We start from the raw sequence: 18,110 nt of genomic DNA, 5'->3' as shown, positions 1-18,110 counted from the left end.
AGAGTAGCTCGGGGCGAAGTGGCAGCTCCAGCAACGTCCACAGCCCAGACCAGGCTGTGCCAGACCAAACAGAGCTGAAGAAGAGGAAGGAGCAGAGAGATGGGAGTGCCTGTTGCGTCCTGACCGGCTGAGAGGCTGGAGATCCGGGCTTTGGCCTCTGTGATCAGCCTCCGTCAAGTCTTCAAGCCTTCCTCTCGCTCTCTGCTATAAATACACACAGACTCTTCTTATAGCTTCCAACCGCCGAGCCGCTCGCGCACCAAACTATGATTACAGGCCTATTTTAGGGAGAGCTTTGAAGCAGCGGCGAACACGGAACGACAGACAGACAGACAGACAGAGGGACAGAGGGACAGAGGGAGGAGACAGAGACGTCGTGCGGTGCCCACACAAACATCCAGATACGCCGGGTGTGTGCACGGCGGAGCTCCAGAAGACCTTCATCTAAACAGGGACCCTCTTTGAGGGGGATAAAACAACGCACGCACGCACGCTCGCACGCACGCACGCACGCACGCACGCACAAACTCCCACTTGGATGCACAGGCTCCGTCTGCTGTGCAGAAGACGAAGTTCACAGTTTAGTCAGGTGTGCGACAGAATGAGAGCAAGGAGATAAAGAGAAACATGGACTGGGAAGACGCACACGTCTTCACTATACAGCAGTAGTGACGAGCAGCGTAGGATGATGCAGGTTATCTGTGAATGAAGAAAGAATGAGATGCAACAGAAGATGTTCACGACTAAATCAATACACAAATTAATGAATTTATGTTTTTAAGACTATTGTGTTTTTGTGTATCGCACATTATTCTAGCTTATAAAGGCATTCGCATTCCCGTCATGGTAATACAGCGACTTAATGTCCCCGAACTGGACGAATGCTTGTTGGAGTGGGAGGAGAGGAAGTGGTTAATCTGGATTAATGCAATGGCGGATGGTTTTTAGAAGTGGGGAGGGGGGATGGGTGAGGGGTGAGAGGGGGAGAGTGCATAAGATGAAAGCGGTAGAGTGTAACGGCCCCGCATGGTGGGGAGGATCACACACTACAACACACAACAAGCAAATCTAGTGCTGGTTGATGCTTTTTTTCTTTCTTCCCATTCTAGCGTCTTGGTTCAGCATGTATGACTGGTACCAGCGGTGAGCGCCGGCTGGGGGGGGTTAGGGCCATTTTTTGTGATGACACACACACACACGTATGCATGCACGGACACACACACGCACACGCACACACACACATTCAGAGTGAAAGAAAGGGAGGCCGTACAGCTCACTGACCCTGAAATGTATTTTGGGATTTGGACTCACTGAACAATTATGCCAAAAATTGCGGCAACGATGATTCATGAGGAGGGGAAATACAAAGGCGAAGCCCGGCCGTGAAAGCCAGTATAGTAGTGATCAAACAGCCTCAGCTCTGTTCGGGTTCCATGTGTCATGTGTGGTTTTCTGTTTCATGGGTGGAAGCTGGTGTTTTTCACGATTTCAAGTCAAAACATTGGTGGCGTTGTGGGTGTCTCTTTACAGCCACTGGAAACCCAACTTTTTCCAAATGGTCTGACGGTTCACGCTAATGAAATGCTTTTCGGTGTTTCTGCCGTCGCCGTAGAAACAGAGATTGTTTTCAGACGGATGATATTTTGTGTTGGCATCTCTTGATGTGCATTATTTGACTGATAGTCAGTGACGCTGAAAAGGTTTTGCAGTTTGACTCACTGAACAAATATGCCAAGAATTGCAGTGAGTCACGAGACATGGAAACAGTGACCCTACAAGTGGCCCTGCGATCCTGTGTTATCTTGGTCAAACAATTCACTTTCCTCCAGAGCCTCACATTGTCCTTTAAGTCAAGCGCGTGTAAAAGTGTAACCTTGCACTATTTTTACCTCGACACCAGGAGTGCTTTGAGGTATTTGGGCATTCAATTAGCCGCAACACATTGCATCACTGTTCAATTGAGACGCATTATGTAGCACCCAGGGCTAGTTTTTTTCTACTCGTGCACTCATGGTGTGGTTATTGTAAGAGCAAGGCCATAACAGACAGAAACAAACACATCTGCGGCTCAATAAAGTCCATGAGAGGACGCAGAGATGTGCCGTTATGTGCTCATCCAGAGGACATGATGATGTTGGTATTTTGTGTTATGACGTGGTTCGAGGCTGGCAGCGACACAAGCTACTCCCCAAAAAACACTAATTGTCAGACAATAATAAAAATGCTACTTAATTTAACTTTAAAATGACATAATGAAGCAAAACCCAGCAAATTATTCTGGAGACGTGGGACCAATCCAATATTTATCCTATTAAATGACTTAAAAAGGCTTTCATTTTCTGTTGTTTATCCTGTTTAATTTATGATGTAATTGTGTAATCAGATAGCATCTCAGAGGAACCGAACACATGTCGGATCTGTTTTCATCTGGAAGCAGGAGTTGAATTTATTACCCGAAACGTCCCGTCTGCCACAGAAACCAGTCGTTTATTTGACGTGATGTCGAGAGTGGCAGCGGATTCCGGAGTGCACGGAGGTGCTTCGGTTAAGAGAGGCCTCATTTTAATCCGCCCTCACAAAGTCGGTGTGACAACAGAGAGCACTGCAGGTCCTGACATCTGGTCCCGGCTGTTAATCTTCCGCTGACCAGTCGGCGCGGGGCCGGGCGGATGAGTGACACTCATAGCAGATAAAAAGCGGTGATGAATCTCCTCCTTCCACTCCCTCCTCCTCCTCCTCCTCCTCCTCCTCCTCCTCCTCCTCCTCCTCCTCCCCACATCTGTCCTCCCAGTCACGCACAGCCTCTCTCTGCCTCGCTCTCAACCACTCATTACTGTAATTGGAGGGTTTGGGGAGATACGGCAGGAGACAGAAAGAAGGAGGGGAGGGAGAGAGAGAAAGAGGGAGGGAGCAAGGTTTCTGGAGGTCAGAGGGCCGGCTCTTTTCCACTCTCCTTCTTCTGGCTGTTTTTTTTTCCTCCCCTCCTCCCCGCGCTCTATCGTTCTTTTTCTAAATCAAGAAGCATGAATTTGCTTTGGCCTTTCTTTAAAGATGCAGGCCTCATTTGCTGCATCAAAGCCGGCAAGACTTTTCAAGCAAAATATCCCATTTCTAAACGCTGGGTTTCTACTGCCCTCTTCACCCCCCCCCCCCCCCCCCCCCCCCTCTCTCTCTCTCTCTTTATTTGTTCAGCCACAGCTGCTGCGCTTTGTCAAACCGCAGGCTCTGCGGCCTCTGTCATCGGGCTCGGCCGAAGAGCGCACGTGAAAGCAGGGGAGGAAAGATGGCGTCTGAGCGAGAACGCCTTGAAGGAGAAAGGTGAGACGGTGGCGTTATCAGGTGACCTATGTTCCACAATCAATGGAACCGGGCGGGGTTAAGGGAGTGAAAGTGGCTTAAAGCAACATAATGGACGCTCCAATCGATATGAAAAGACGGCAGGTAAGAGACAGAAAGGCAAAAGAGCGGAAGGACTTTAAATCCTCTCAAATTCTTTTTCACATATTTTTTAAGAGTCGCAGACACAACACAGACCTGAGCTGAGATATCGCTGGAGACAACGAACTCATTGCTATCAAACGAGCCTCAAAGCCGTGCTGTCGGGGGGAGTTTGTAAAAAAAATGGATAGTTCAACCGCTGTAGAAGTTTTTCGTTGTCGTATGCACCAGAAAGTGAAATTAAAATTGGCTTCATGTTGAGATTGGTGGGAATTGTTTGGTTTTATCACGTATACTTTTATCACGACAGTCCTGATTGTCACGTCAAATTGGCGAGTTCCCTATATTTCTGGGTTCGTCTTTACATAAAATGCCCATCAGGGATCTGAACCACCATTTGAACGAGGAGGGATCGTAGACCTGATGAAGATTAGTGAGGTATCTCCACACTTCAGAATGCAAAATGCAAACTATATCATACATGAGTAAATGTCCTCTCATCCCATTCATCTTAGTCGTGACAGAATCTGCACCAATATGTGGTGAGAAACACTGATTAATGAATTCCAGGGTTATCACTATCACTGTGATTGTGTAATTAGCCGTCTCCCTTACAAAATAACTTGATCTCACAGGGACTTCCTGTTAAAATACAGGCGAAATAAAATGCCACTGAGCATTACATCACCTGGACTTCAGCCTTTCTGGCTTGGAAAGACTTATCGTCTTCCCTCGCTCAGTCCAAACCCTTGATGATGCCAGCAACAGATCAAATACCAGCAGCCAAGCTCATCGTGAAAGCGAGAGCGACCACCAGCTGACAGAGAAGTGACAATGATATGGATGATAATGTTGAGATAAAGACGCCGGAGACAGTTTATTAGGTGCAGCCAGATGAAGGCAAACCGGTCCAATACAGCAGGACTGCATTAAATCAGTTTGATGTATTCGGCGGTGTTAAGATTTTGAGAGTGTTTGAAGCTTTATTAATGGCTTTCTGCGTCTATTGACAGATTTCTGAGGTGTTTTGTGAACGTGCACTGCAGGTAATGCAGGCAGGCCGTCGCTGATCACGCCAGAGAGAGAAAGTAATCAGCTTGTTTTTCCCTGTACTGCACATATTGGACGCAAGAGCTTCAGACTGCCACAGATTCTTACTTTTGTCATGCAGACATATACATATAATATACATATAATGTGCAGCTGAAAATAGCTCACAAGAATCGGGCGATTTAAGCCAGATTAATGCTTCAAAGTCAAATGCATGCGGGCTTGACACCGGAGCATACACACCAGCGCCCTGAGCCATTGTTTGCATTTATACTGTATATGTGCACTGGTGCGTCCACATTACTCTGTAATTACAGTGCAGGAACACTAGTGGGTGGAGGGGCTTCTCTGTCGCTGTGCTCTGTACTTCGTGTATTCCCTTATTTCTAACGATTGATTGTTCGGCGTCACTGAGTCAGTCGTGTTAAAGTTGGAGGCTGATGGGTAAAAGGAGAAAATAAAGCAGAGTGAAAGAAAGAGCGGGTAGAAGATGGAGTAGCAGGAGTCAGGGATCCATTTGGGACTTGGACTTTACCGGCTCTGAGATTTCAATATTAGATTTGGATATATTGAAAAAAAGAAAACCAAACATAATAAAACAGTCTGTTTTGGCCAGGAGGAAAAAAAAAACCACACAAACATGTGCACAGAGAACAAAACGCTCTGAACATTAACAATGGGAGAACACAGACATTCTAGTCGACAGACGATCGAGTTGGATTGTTATTACGGTGACTGTCAAAATAAAAGTACCAAGTCCCAGGAGAATCCGGACTGGGAGTCATGACACGATGGGGGAAAACATTGTCTCTACTGAGCATGTGCAGAAGGAACCGTTTACTACTGCCGTGCTGCTCATGTGCAGAAGCAAAGAAAATGAGTTTTCCCAGATTTTGTTTTGCGTTTCCACTTTAAAACATAAGATGAATGATTCTACATATCACAGTTGTTGCAGAGGTGCATCTCAGGGTGCATCTGTGATTTATTGATTTTTTTTTAAATCTCAGAACTTAGGACTTTTAATTAGGTACAAAGCCAGAAATATCACTTCCCTCTACTTTTAGTGAAGTTTGCTAAAGTTTCCAGGGGATTTTAAAAACTAATGAAACTGTCTCTTCATGACCCACTTCCCAAGATTTGGGTCTTCCAGTGACCAGTGGGCTTGGAAATAAGCGTAACAAACAAGTAGAAAAGATTTAAAGATGGACTAACGAACTAGTGTTTGGCTTTTCTCAGAAAACTATACACTGGCCGAGTGTGGGCAACGGAAAAGCTTGTGCAAAACATAAACATGAAGTATTATCCACATAAAGGGAAAATAAATCTAGATGCAGGAACAATGTCAGTGATTAGAATGAGAGAATGTGAGCGAAACATGAAAAGTATGTAAATTTACAGCACTCATTAGCAGCTCTACGAGGGCCATACATAATACGTGTACATAAAACGTCTCATTAGAAGCCGGCAATAACTTTTTTTTTTACCTCTCCTGTGCATAAATGTGACGAGCGACTGGTGAGGGCTGACGGCAGCCTCAAATGTGAAATGTCAGCATGCGACTTTAAAAAGTAAGAGAGAGAAGAGAAGTGGACAGATAGATAGTGAGGGAAGGAGAGACAGGATGTTTGTGTTTCTTCTTCTGCAAACCCGTGTAAGCCTCATGTAATTGCAGGGTGGCAGTGGGGGTGGAAGTGATGGGAGGAGGGTAAATATTATCTCTTCCACCATCTCTCGCCCCTCCATAACCCACCCAGCTCACTCACTCACCCACCCACCCACACACACACACACACACACACACACACACACACACACACACACACACACACACACACACACACACACACACACACACACACACACACACACACACAAACCACACACCCCATATACACACCCCTCCTATACTACCCAGAGCTCCAAATCCCTCAGACTGCCAGCCTAAGCAGTACACACACTCACACACACATATAAACAAAGGGGGATTAGATAGGCAGATTCACACACACACACTTTTTTTCCGCCCCTCTCCCTCTACACAAGCAGGTATAAACACACGTGCCCTCCGTGACCCCATATTCTCTCTCACTCTTGTTTTTCATGTCTTCTAGTGTCTGTCTGGGATATTCCCACTGCGCACGCACGCACGCACGCACGCACGCACGCATGCACGCACACACACACACGCACGCACACACACACACACAGATTGTTCAGTGCTTCACGTGTGTGTGTGTGCGTCCTTTTTTTTGTCTTTCACCTGAAGCTACTTTTCTGTCCTTTTTACAGGCAGTTAGTGACTGCCCCCCCACCCTCTCTCTCTCTCTCCCCCCCACCCTCTCTCTCTCTCTCCCTCCCACCCTCTCTCTCTCTCTCTCCCTCCCACCCTCTCTCTCTCTTTCTCTCTCTACATTATAATGCTCCCCTCTCATTTCATTTCGCTCCTCTGCACTGATCCATCCCTCCCTCTTACTCCAGCTTTGTTTTTTTTTCCATTTCTCCTCCCACCTCCCTCCTCCCTCCTCCTCTCGTCCATCCATATAAGTCATTTAACCTGGTATTGAGCCTGAAAATCTTTTTTTCTTTTCAAACCGAGAGGAGAAATTGTCAACAGGTAAGATAATTCCACTTGAATTAGCTGGCCTGGTCACGTTTCATGTCAAGACTTTTACTTCTGAGACGTGCACAAAAAGCAAGGCAAGCTAATTCCATTTAGTTTTCCACCAGAAAAGTTCAGAAAACTAAGACACATCATGCTTTGTTTTATCACTCAATACATTTTAAAGTGCACTGAAAGGTCCGCGATTCCCCCCGTCTGGGGGCTCTACACCAGGGGTGTCAAACATAAGGCCCGTGGGGCCAAACCAACAAGTAAATTGTGAAAATTTAAAGACAAAACTTTTCAACAAATATCTTAAGAGAAGCTGGACACAACATGCCACTGAGACCCGAGCTGAACTATCTGTGACGTCAATCCTCTGAAAGTCGCCCCAAAGCCAGGGTGAGGTTGTAAAAACACACATTTTACCATTCCGGCCCACTCAACATGAAGCGTGCTCAACTAAAACGAGTTTGACACCACGACTGTATGCAGGCCGGGATTTGGGTCAATTTGGGTTTTGCTTTTGTCAGGATGTAACATTTCACCACCAAGCTCTCGTTGGTTCGACTCCTCCGTAGATCCCGTGTCCTTCTCTCGCTGCACAACAGCCCTGATGAGGGTAGCGTGGCGAGATGAGAGGGAAACACAGGACTGTTAGGAGGAGGAGGGTGTTGGGTGGGTGTGTACGGGTGATAGCGGCACAAGAAAGCAGCTTTTGAAATATCCCCCAAAGCCCGCCGCCGCCGAGCCGCCGCTGCCGCCGGGCGCCATTCTCCTCGTGAGCGGCTGAAATCGGATCCCTTTGTGAAAACGCCATAAGAGCATTTCAGGTAGACTCGACGAGCCGCGGCACACAAAGCAAAAGAGGGCAGGGGACGGATAAAAGGCATGAAGATAGAGCGGGGGGAGACGGGAAAGGAGGGATGGATCCCGGATGAAAGGTGAGGGAGGTGAGAAAAATATACCTTTTCTCCATATTCTTACCGCTCGTTTTAGAGTGTTTTCCTAATTCCCATGAGAGCATGCGATACTTTCCCTTTGAGGGATTAAAAAAAAAAAAAGAAGACTATTTCTCAGCTCGCAACTATTGGCATTGTTCAGGGAAGAAAGTGGAGTCTGGCTGCAGAGGAGGGCCGAGATAAAGAGAGCAAATACAGTTGAGCAGCAGGATTAGAGGGATGTATTGTTTTACTGAGAGTCCACGTCTTCGACCAGAACCCAGAAATCATGCCACCGTCGGTATGATGGACAAATCCTCCCTGGTTGTTGAGATAGTTTATTTTTTATATCAATCGCTTCACAGCTTGAGCATCATTCTCGTGACGAGTTGAAGGATTTTGATGATTTTTTAAAACATTTGTTTTACCCATCCAGTCACTACGGCTCAGGGTACTCGAAAACGGAAAACGGAAAACGGAAAACGGAAAACGGAAAACGTCTGTTGCTCTCTGGAAGTCCGTTTACATAACAATGGTGCTCGGAGCCACGGAAAACACAAAGCTTTTGAAAATGGCTCCCAATGAGGAACTTTTTGAAAATGCTCTGACTCCGTGGAAACGGGAACGTGGACATATAAATGCAACTTTGTGAAAACGGTTCGGCTTCCAATGCTTGTTTCCAAAGTGCCTTACACTGTCAGCGCCATCTTCCTTCCTTCCTTCCTTCCTTCCTTCCTTCCTTCCTTCCTTCCTTCCTTCCTTCCTTCAACAATAAAAGGTATAAAAACACACATTCAAGTGCCAGGATGCGTCACAATACTGTACTGGATGTTGAACTGAATTTATTTCAATGAATTATTAATGAATCATTATTAGTCACATTCACCCACCAGTGAAGGTGGCTGCCATGCAAGGAGCTCAATCCATGACTTGCTGAAGGACACTTTGACATGTGGACACGGGGAGATGGGGAATCAAACCAGCAACATTCCGATTCAAAGCGACCACTCTACCACAGCCATGACTTCTGGTCCATGTCCTCCTGGGACTTGGTAGTGTTCTAGTTGAGAGTCGGTAGTAGAGCAGGAGTTTGCACGTTCTCCATGACTCTGAGGAGCTAGAAGATGTTTGGATCCACTGAAAGTCTGCGGACTTGCTTGCAGGACTAATATTGACACAGCTCAGTGACCTTTTCCAGCTCCGACCAGAAGCTGCTCAGCCTTTCAGGGAATGCGGAGATGAAGAACATCAAAAACCGTCAAAAGCGAAGCTGTTGGCAAAGCAACCGTTCGCTCAGAGTTGGCTTGATCAACCGAGAAGTGAATGCCCCACTTGAGATGGCGCCGGCCCACTTAAATGAAAATTATTCACCTGGAAGCATGAGCAGAAAAAATAAAAGCTTTTACAGAGCTCGCAGTGACGAATTCCATAACCTTCATCAATTATGAATGAAAGGTGAAGCCTCCTTTGCAGTTGGTTGGAGGTATTCAGTCGGGGCAGATGATCTCAGACATTACCAGCTGTTTGAAAAGAGAATTACTCAAGTCTGAATACTGATAAGAATATATACTCACTAAATTATAATATCTATTAGATTCACTGTTTTCTGTGGGATCTTGTTTGCTTTGTTCACAACTAACTCAAGTCTTTTTGTTTGTTTTACATGTACCAATAGTCATTATGCACTGAGCTCTAAACCGCAGGATCCCAATGGGTTTTCCTTGGAGCCTTCCCAGATTGCCTCGGAGAAAGGCTGCAGACCACCTGCACAATCCCTGATTAGCCAAGGCATCGCGGCGACGCCCAACACTGGCGAACGTACAAACTCACCAAGGTCTAAAAGCAGGAGCTTAACTTTTAATTAACCGAGTAAACAAGAGAAGTGTGTGCATATGTGGTTTTATGCAGCAGATGGAGTTGCACTTCGGATTTTGTTGCACGGTTAGCATATAATCCGGCCGCGTTCGTTTTCTCGTTTGATCATTTAGAAACACGAATCCTCCTCAAATGCATGTTTTGCTGGAAAACGACATTCACACAGTAGATCGGTCTCCAATATCAGCCTCGACTCAAACTGAGAAGAATTAGAGACAAAATAATTAATAAAATACTATCTATTCTATTCTATTCTATTCTATTCTATTCTATTCTATGCAGACATCAATACACTATAAACATTAACAGTGGGAGTATAAGGACACTCTAGTGGACAGACGACCAAGTTGGACTGTTATTACGGGTGTTCCAGGAGAACGTGGACTGGGAGTCATGACACTCTGGAGGCAAATACTGTTGTTATTGTTCATCTACTGAGCATGTGCAGTAGCAGCATCGCTGCCTTCTGAATGAAAAACGGAACATTTTGAAAAAGTAAAGTTTTATGTGCACGAGCACGACAGTAATTTTCCCTTTTCACTTGAGTCTGTCGTCCTGTAAACGGGGCCTCAGTGTCCTGTTTGAGTTTCCGTGTAATTTTGAGGGAGAATCCAGTATTGATCATCTTGACTTGAGCGATTTGCTACTGAAAGAAACCCGAAGCTGTCGCAGCCTCTTCAGGTCCGCCTCCACCGCCGGTCTCCGTTTCGTGTCGACTCACCTTGGTATCGAACCGTCTTTCGAGGAATCGGGTTCCAGTTGAGGCCGAGCGACATGTCCCACCCGACCAGGAACACCAGGAGCAAGACCCTCATCCCTCCCATGGCTCGCATGTCAGCTTCCATTCGCCGGAGCTGGTGTTGAGTGACGGATGGAGCAATCAATCGGTGGATGACAGAGCCTGGAGAGAGCGGCCCGGCTCCTGGCAGCCCGCCGAGAGAGAGGGAGAGAGGAAAAACAACACATCAGCTTGAAGCAGCGATCCACTTCCTTTATTGGCTTTGTTGTTTATCAGAAGCTGTTCTGTCTGCACAATATTTACAACATGCAAGTTAGTTTTTTTTTTTTTTTTTTTTTTTAAAAAGCTGCACTTAACAGATCCATACATTTCTCACTTTGAAAACCTGAAGTATCAAAGTGAACACGGTCATCAAATCCCACAATCATGTAAAACAGGAAGGAGTTATGCAAATCAGCCAAGTCTACATGGACAGGGCTGCAATCAGTGTGTGTGTGTGTGTGTGTGTGTGTGTGTGTGTGTGTGTGTGTGTGTGTGTGTGTGTGTGTGTGTGTGTGCGTGTGTGTGTGTGTGTGTGTGTGTGTGGGTGTGTGTGTGTGTGTGTGTACATCTGCCAACAAAAACAAAACAAACATTTTAATGACTTTTGGCCGTGGAGGTTATGCAGGAAAGTTTCTGGGGTCCCTCCCTCACTCCGAGCGATAATCCAGCTATCGCTACTCAGAAAGCCCAGGAAAAAAAAAAGAAGCTTATCACCGCACTCTTGTCAAGCCAATTCAGCAGCAGTATATTAAGCTGGGGGTGAGTTATCAAAGTTAATTGGCACTGGCAACGCTTCAAACGCCAATGTGTTGGGAAATGAATGTCGAGGCAAGGACAATCCAATAGCACTGTGTTGTAAATGAATCGGTTTATACCTAATGAACATGTCAAGAGTGCGGCTACAACGCAGCATTACAGTCCAATAACTGCACAAAATGATTGACTTGTTAAGATGCTGCAGGTGAGATGGATGCACAATGGATTAGGAGGAATTGCACGTTAAAATGTCACACTCCCAACTTTGTCCTTCTATGTCTGCGAGGACCGGCCGGCCCTTTAAATCCTCACCTTGTGCGCTTGTGTTCACGCCGTCATTTTGGAAATGGCGTAAAGCGCCATGTAAAGCGCCATCAAATTCAAGATGAGACATGACAGCCGGGACGAACGACCGAGAAGGCAACGGCGAACAACCCCTTTTTATTAGCACTTTCATTTTTTCATTAGTAAAGTCCCTCAGTGTGAATAAATAAATTGTTAAATTATGGCGGACCGCTGTCATCAGCAGGTTTGCTGCAGCAGTCTGTGCTGACAAATCTCAAAGATCAATGATGCCGGGGGAGAGATAACAAACACTGAAAAACAAACCAAACACTTGTTCCTTCGCATCAGAGCAGGTTTTATTTGAAATTAATTCTGCACCTCTTTCACTCTAACATGCTGTTTGGATCAAAATCAATGCATTTTGACTTGTTGACAGCCACAAAACAGCCTGAATATAGTAGTTTCATGTTTAAATTGGATTAATCTAAAAACAAACAAACAAACACAATATACATAAAAAAAACCTCCTTCTTTTGAGACCAAAAAACTGTGGGTTAAATCAAGAAAAAGAGCAGTTCTATATATCATTTATTCAACATGACAAATTAAAGGCTGATTATGTATCGATTGTAATTATATATATTAATATTATGAGGACTTTTTTGGCCGGGCTCAAAGTGACCTGCACCAAACTGTGACGGCCTGGAGCAGCCGTGGTGGAGTGTGTAAACTGTAAGCAATGCCAGCTGTGTGCACTAGGTGGCAGCAGTGAGTGAGTGTTCAAGTTATTTTCGTATTAAAAACTTGAACTCTAATTTACGACTAATGTAGCTGTGGGCAAGAAAGCCTGAGCGAACATTAAGGTGGTTCTTCGTGATTTATCTGTAAATACATACATATGATTTTTATTTGTGTAAACATTTTTAAGTCTATTTATTCATTCATTCACCTAAAAGAACAATCTGATGTAGATTCATATACTGAAATATAATTACATTTTAATTATGTTGGGATTCATAGATCACAAATTAAAATGTTTTATTCCATCCAATGGTTAGTTTTAATCAGTAATTCATTTCTAATTGTGCTTTCAATTTGATCTGACATTTTTCATCTTGGATGGACGACAGTGCAGCGATTTAATACCAACCAACCAACCAACCACCCACCAACCAACCAACCAACCAACCAACCACCCACCAAACAAACAAACAACCAACCAACCAACCAACCAACCAACCAACCAACCAACCAACCAACCAACCAACCACCCACCAAACAAACAACCAACCAACCAACCAACCAACCACCCACCAAACAAACAAACAACCAACCAACCAACCAACCACCCACCAAACAAACAACCAACCAACCAACCAACCAACCACCCACCAAACAAACAAACAACCAACCAACCAACCACCCACCAAACAAACAACCAACCAACCAACCAACCAACCACCCACCAAACAAACAAACAACCAACCAACCAACCAACCACCCACCAAACAACCAACCAACCAACCAACCAACCACCCACCCAACAAACAAACAAACAACCAACCAACCAACCAACCACCCACCAAACAAACAACCAACCAACCAACCAACCAACCACCCACCAAACAAACAAACAAACAACCAACCAACCAACCAACCAACCAACCAACCAACCAACCAACCAACCAACCAACCAACCAACCAACCAACCAGTCCTTAAATCGTTCCTTGATATATAAAACACCTTTGAGGAAATAAACTTGAAGTACTTAAAAAAGATTTCAGAAACAATAAAAAGTAATAATATTTGCACAAGTTACATACAGAACTCCAAATACACAGCACCTGAATGACTTTACATGCACAATTAGTCCAAAGTACAACAAAACCTTCTTTGATACACTTTGTGAAAACAACTGAGGTGGGTTTTTATTATTATTTATTTATTGAACAGTCCCAACTTGTCCGTCCAGAAATAGAAAAAGTTCCAGGCTGCTTCAAGCAAAATCATCTGACCAGGTCTCAACTCAAAACCTGCAGATCGCTGCAGCCCTGACTGTGGATATTTGCATGTCTTTGTAGTTTTGACACAAGGAAAGCCTGTAGAGAAGGTATAGGCGGAGAGATAAGACTGGAAACCTTCTGACACTTTGCTTTAAGGCATTCATTTTGTTCACACTCTTGTAGCTGACTGAGAAATGAAAAGAAAGGAGCCTGCCAGATTGCCTGCTCTGAAAGGTGACAGAATGTCTTCTTCAGCAGCCCCTGCAGATTGGAAATTGGGTTACATGGCTTGATAAGCACATTGTTTGACGTGTAGTAGAGAAAATCAACAAATTATTCAGTCCGTCGTGGGGCTTTTTCTTTTTTAGGAAGCCAACTGTTTATAGCGAGACCCGTGATTATCGGTGACACTCGCCGGAACTACATTAAATGTCATCGTTAAGTGCTGGCGAGAACCAAACAGCAAAAGTCAGTTCACTTCTGAATGCATTTAAACTGCGGCAGAAATCGGGGAGACTGAGCGCAGGAAGCTCTAAACCAGCTTCTGAACTTTAACTCAAGCAAAGCAGGAAGGACAAATGAGTGATTGTTCTGAGTGGCTGTGTTCTGATGAGGACAAATTATTCTCATGAGGAATCAGACGTGATCACAGGCGTGCATGGATGCCAATCAGATGTCGAATTATCACCAGCGACAAGTGAAGTGAGTAAGACTGGATCTCTTCGACATGCTGTCTGTTTGTTGGAGGGTCATATTAGCCACGACTGAACATTTTGTCCTCAAAGTGTTGGAGACAGAAACGTTGTGGATTTGGGTTGGTTTGATCTCCTGGTCTGGGAGCTCAATCAAAGAAAGAAAAGTGTCAGAGCTGCTAGTAAATAAGGGACCGACACGTTACCAGGCCGCTGGTCATAAAGTTATGGCTGATGGGCGACGTATTCACACACGGTGATAATTCAATGCTTCGGGCTCTGAGTGCCAAACTTGAGCCCAGCAGAGAGACAGAAACCACCTCCGGTCTGCGAGGAGCCAACGTCTGCTTTCACTCCCACAATGTAAAAAATATTAAACCTCAGAGCTGGAAAACAAGCAATTGTTCTGTTTGGAGGATTGGCAGGGGAGGCAATCGAGATTTAGAGATGTGTGTGTGTGTGTGTGTGCGAGCCATTTCTTATTTTCTTCTCAAAACTTAAATCAATAAACAGTCACATTGGTTGGACGTAGGCGCCTGCACACACACACACACACACACACACACACACACACACACACACACACACACACACACACACACACACACACACACACACACACACACACACACTCACACACACACACACACTCCCTCCCTCCACCCCCGGACCAGATCATGGCGACGTGCCGTTAACTGAGCGTGCTTAACCGTCAGGTTTGGGTGAGCGCTCTCCGGGCCTCGCGGTGCCGTGAGACCAGCTTTATTGGATCGATGCTGGAGGCCTTGCTGGGCCAACGCTCGAGTGAGCCGAGAAGAGATGGGGATGGAGGGAGGGAGTGGGGGATGAAGAGAGGAAAGGAGGGAGCGATATGAAGAAAGAAGGGAGGAAAAGAAGAGGAGCCGTCTCCTTCAGCCCAATCCTCCGCTCCATCCCTGAGCCCAGAGGCGACCAAGTGAAGTGGACGTCCTGGAGGTGGATTAAGTGGAGGGGCGGCGGGTAAACACCACACGGGACGAGAACAAGGAGGACGAGCACGAGAGAAAGAAGCGGCACCGATGAAGGCTCCAGAACAGCTTAATAATCTACTATTTTTGTAGATGATATGCTTCCCCTTTGTCATCCGGCCGTCACAGATGACGCCGCCACTGCTCGCCAATAAAGAAAATGCAGAGTGCAATCTCAAACAGAGGTCATTCTTTCAAAGCCATCAATCGCTTAGAAGCACGCATTAAGAATGAAATGAATGAATCTTCCCCAAAAACATTCACATTCAGAGCACACGTCAATTTCTAATTTTATTCACCTCATATTTTCTAGTTCAAGAAAACACATTACATGCTTTCAAAGAACAGTTCAGCGCCTGGTCACCCTGGAGCGAAAGTACTTTGACAATGTAAACACTGATTAATGTCTTTTAAAGCCATTTCAGCAATTTGCCAGTGTTACGAGGTGTAAATAAAGACGCCAGAGTCGTTAAGAAACAAAGGATTGATTCAGCCATTTTACAGGAAATCGTCAATCAGTTACACCGAAATGTATGACTTTGTGACCAGACCTCTCATTTAGTTTTCTAGAAAAGCAAGAAGTATCTTCAGAATTCTTTTAGAGTTGAGAAGTTCTGTAAACAGACAACAGGAGGATGAAGCTACGGGCGTTTTCTCAGTAATAACTGCGATCTACAGCAAGGATAGAATTTAGCTGGTTATGCTGGGAGCGAGCAAACATTTCGTTGAGTTTACACTCAAATACTGAAATATGCAACCTTTTTTAAACAGGCGGAACTTTACAAAAATGCTTGACTCTGTCTCCACGAGAACATGCAACCCCACTGGAAAGACACTCGGTCGTATGTGTTTGGCAGACGACTTCTTTTACCACATTTGTCAGAAAGGTGCTTTAGCGGGCTGAGCAGCAAAAGACAAACAACCACACCGTTGGTGTCGGATCCCCTGCTGAGAAGCAAGGCACCACGGCATTTGTATTTGCTGGATTATCCCTTTGTTGGGACTACAACTAAAACCTGCCAATGAAAAAACAAGCGTCATATTTCCCTCGCAGACGATCCCGCCAGCAGTGAGACGAGCTTCTCCTGCACATTCTGCACATCGGTTCATCTCCATTGATTGAGCTGCTCCAAGAGCAGGAACCACGGCGGCGGCAGAGAAGACTGAGCCATTTACAATACGTGCAAATAGATCAACTATCTGCAGTTTTGCTTGCTGTTTTGCTGCGTTGACGACTTCTCCTGGCTCCACTTCAATCTGTTGCTAAAATTGCGGCGCAGATCTTGAAGGCAGATCTGCAGGGATCGCCGCCGGCGCCAGGGGAGCGCCGGCTGAAGTCTGTCTATGATGTATTTTGCCTTTTCTCTTCCCCATTGAACCGCTGATCGCTGGCGGATGCCGTAAGAAGCCCCCCCCCCCCGATGACCAAATTAAGCCGCGTTGCTCCTCCTCTCACCACGGCCTCTTTAAGGTCCCGCGGTGTCGCATAACTCTGCAGGCGGCATCAAATCATCTTTTAGCTGCTGGTGTTGTTGTTGAGTCTGGTTTGGCTAATGAGCTGCGACACGGCTGCCTAATAATATCAGTCAGCGCTCCGCAGTGGAGTGCTCGTTAAAACATACGGAGAAATAGGCCACAGGTTCTGATTAGGTAGCGAGAGCTCCCGCGTGCGCCCGTCGATTTGTGTCAACTCGTGTGTGTGTGTGTGTGTGTGTGTGTGTGTGTGTGTGTGTGTGTGTGTGTGTGTGTGTGTGTGTGTGTGTTTCACACCGATGTGTACGGGGAGGTGGGATGAGTCCCTGGGGGACAGGAACAGGATCGTTTCTTCGAAGTGAGTGGATGTCAAAGGATGTTCAAGAAAAGAGAGACAGCGGTTTTTATCCATGTCTGTCCTCTTAGTCCCTTTGTCCTCTTCCTGTCCTTCATTTTCTCCCATCAATCCTTTACACACACACACTCACACGCACACACACACACACACACACACACACACACACACACACACACACACACACACACACACACACACACACACACACACACACACACACACACACAGACCTCGTCCCAAAGGATTGTGAGTCCCTTTGTAGGCATTTCTTGACTTTTAACCCTGAACTGTGACTTCGGTTACAGAAAGAGATGGAATCTCTGCCCCGACCATCACACCGGGACCGATTTAATGTTCATTAACCCATAACTGCCCTACAACACACACACATCCACTAACCTCAACCTAACCCTCAACCTCCACCCTTCATCTCACCTCCATGTAAAACAAACACTGACGCTCCCATCAGCACTCTTCCTTCCTTCCTTTATAAAGCCCGGTTCCCTCCACCTTTTATTGCACCGGCAGTATTTAAACACACACACACACACACACACACACACACACACACACACACACACACAGACAAATGAAAATGTTAACACTCACACAAAGGCGGTCTCACATAAACGCAACAAGCTGGATCAAACGATTTCACACCTCCTGGTTGAAAAGAGGGCCGAGAGAGGCTCTGGGACTTTTATGCTGAATTCTCCTCACTTTGAAATCATATAGGAGGCCGGAGCAGCACGAGTGGATAAATGGTTGGTCATGTATAGATTTCTGAAGCGTCTTTTAACAACTGAAGCAGGTGTTTCTGGCAGCGTGAAAGACTCTGCAGGGGAGCAGCA

The 18,110-nt window shown here is 45.7% G+C and overlaps 1 protein-coding gene across 2 annotated transcripts in view; it reads right to left on the bottom strand.

Annotated features, from left to right (window-relative positions):
• sema4c (sema domain, immunoglobulin domain (Ig), transmembrane domain (TM) and short cytoplasmic domain, (semaphorin) 4C) overlaps positions 1-18,110 on the bottom strand; it is a 111,268-nt gene that overhangs the window by 41,132 nt on the left and 52,026 nt on the right. For both annotated transcript variants that reach the window (XM_080467406.1, XM_080467407.1), the window contains one exon: positions 10,625-10,825. In XM_080467406.1, coding sequence (XP_080323532.1) covers positions 10,625-10,748 — 124 coding nt within the window. In that variant the 5' untranslated portion in view covers positions 10,749-10,825. The remainder of the gene's footprint in view (positions 1-10,624; positions 10,826-18,110) is intronic.

This window comes from Lipophrys pholis (assembly GCF_963383615.2).
Source record: "Lipophrys pholis genome assembly, chromosome: 7".
Taxonomy (NCBI): domain Eukaryota; kingdom Metazoa; phylum Chordata; class Actinopteri; order Blenniiformes; family Blenniidae; genus Lipophrys; species Lipophrys pholis.
The sequence above is the reverse complement of the archived record's forward strand: the minus strand, read 5'-3'. Positions and strand labels throughout refer to the sequence as shown.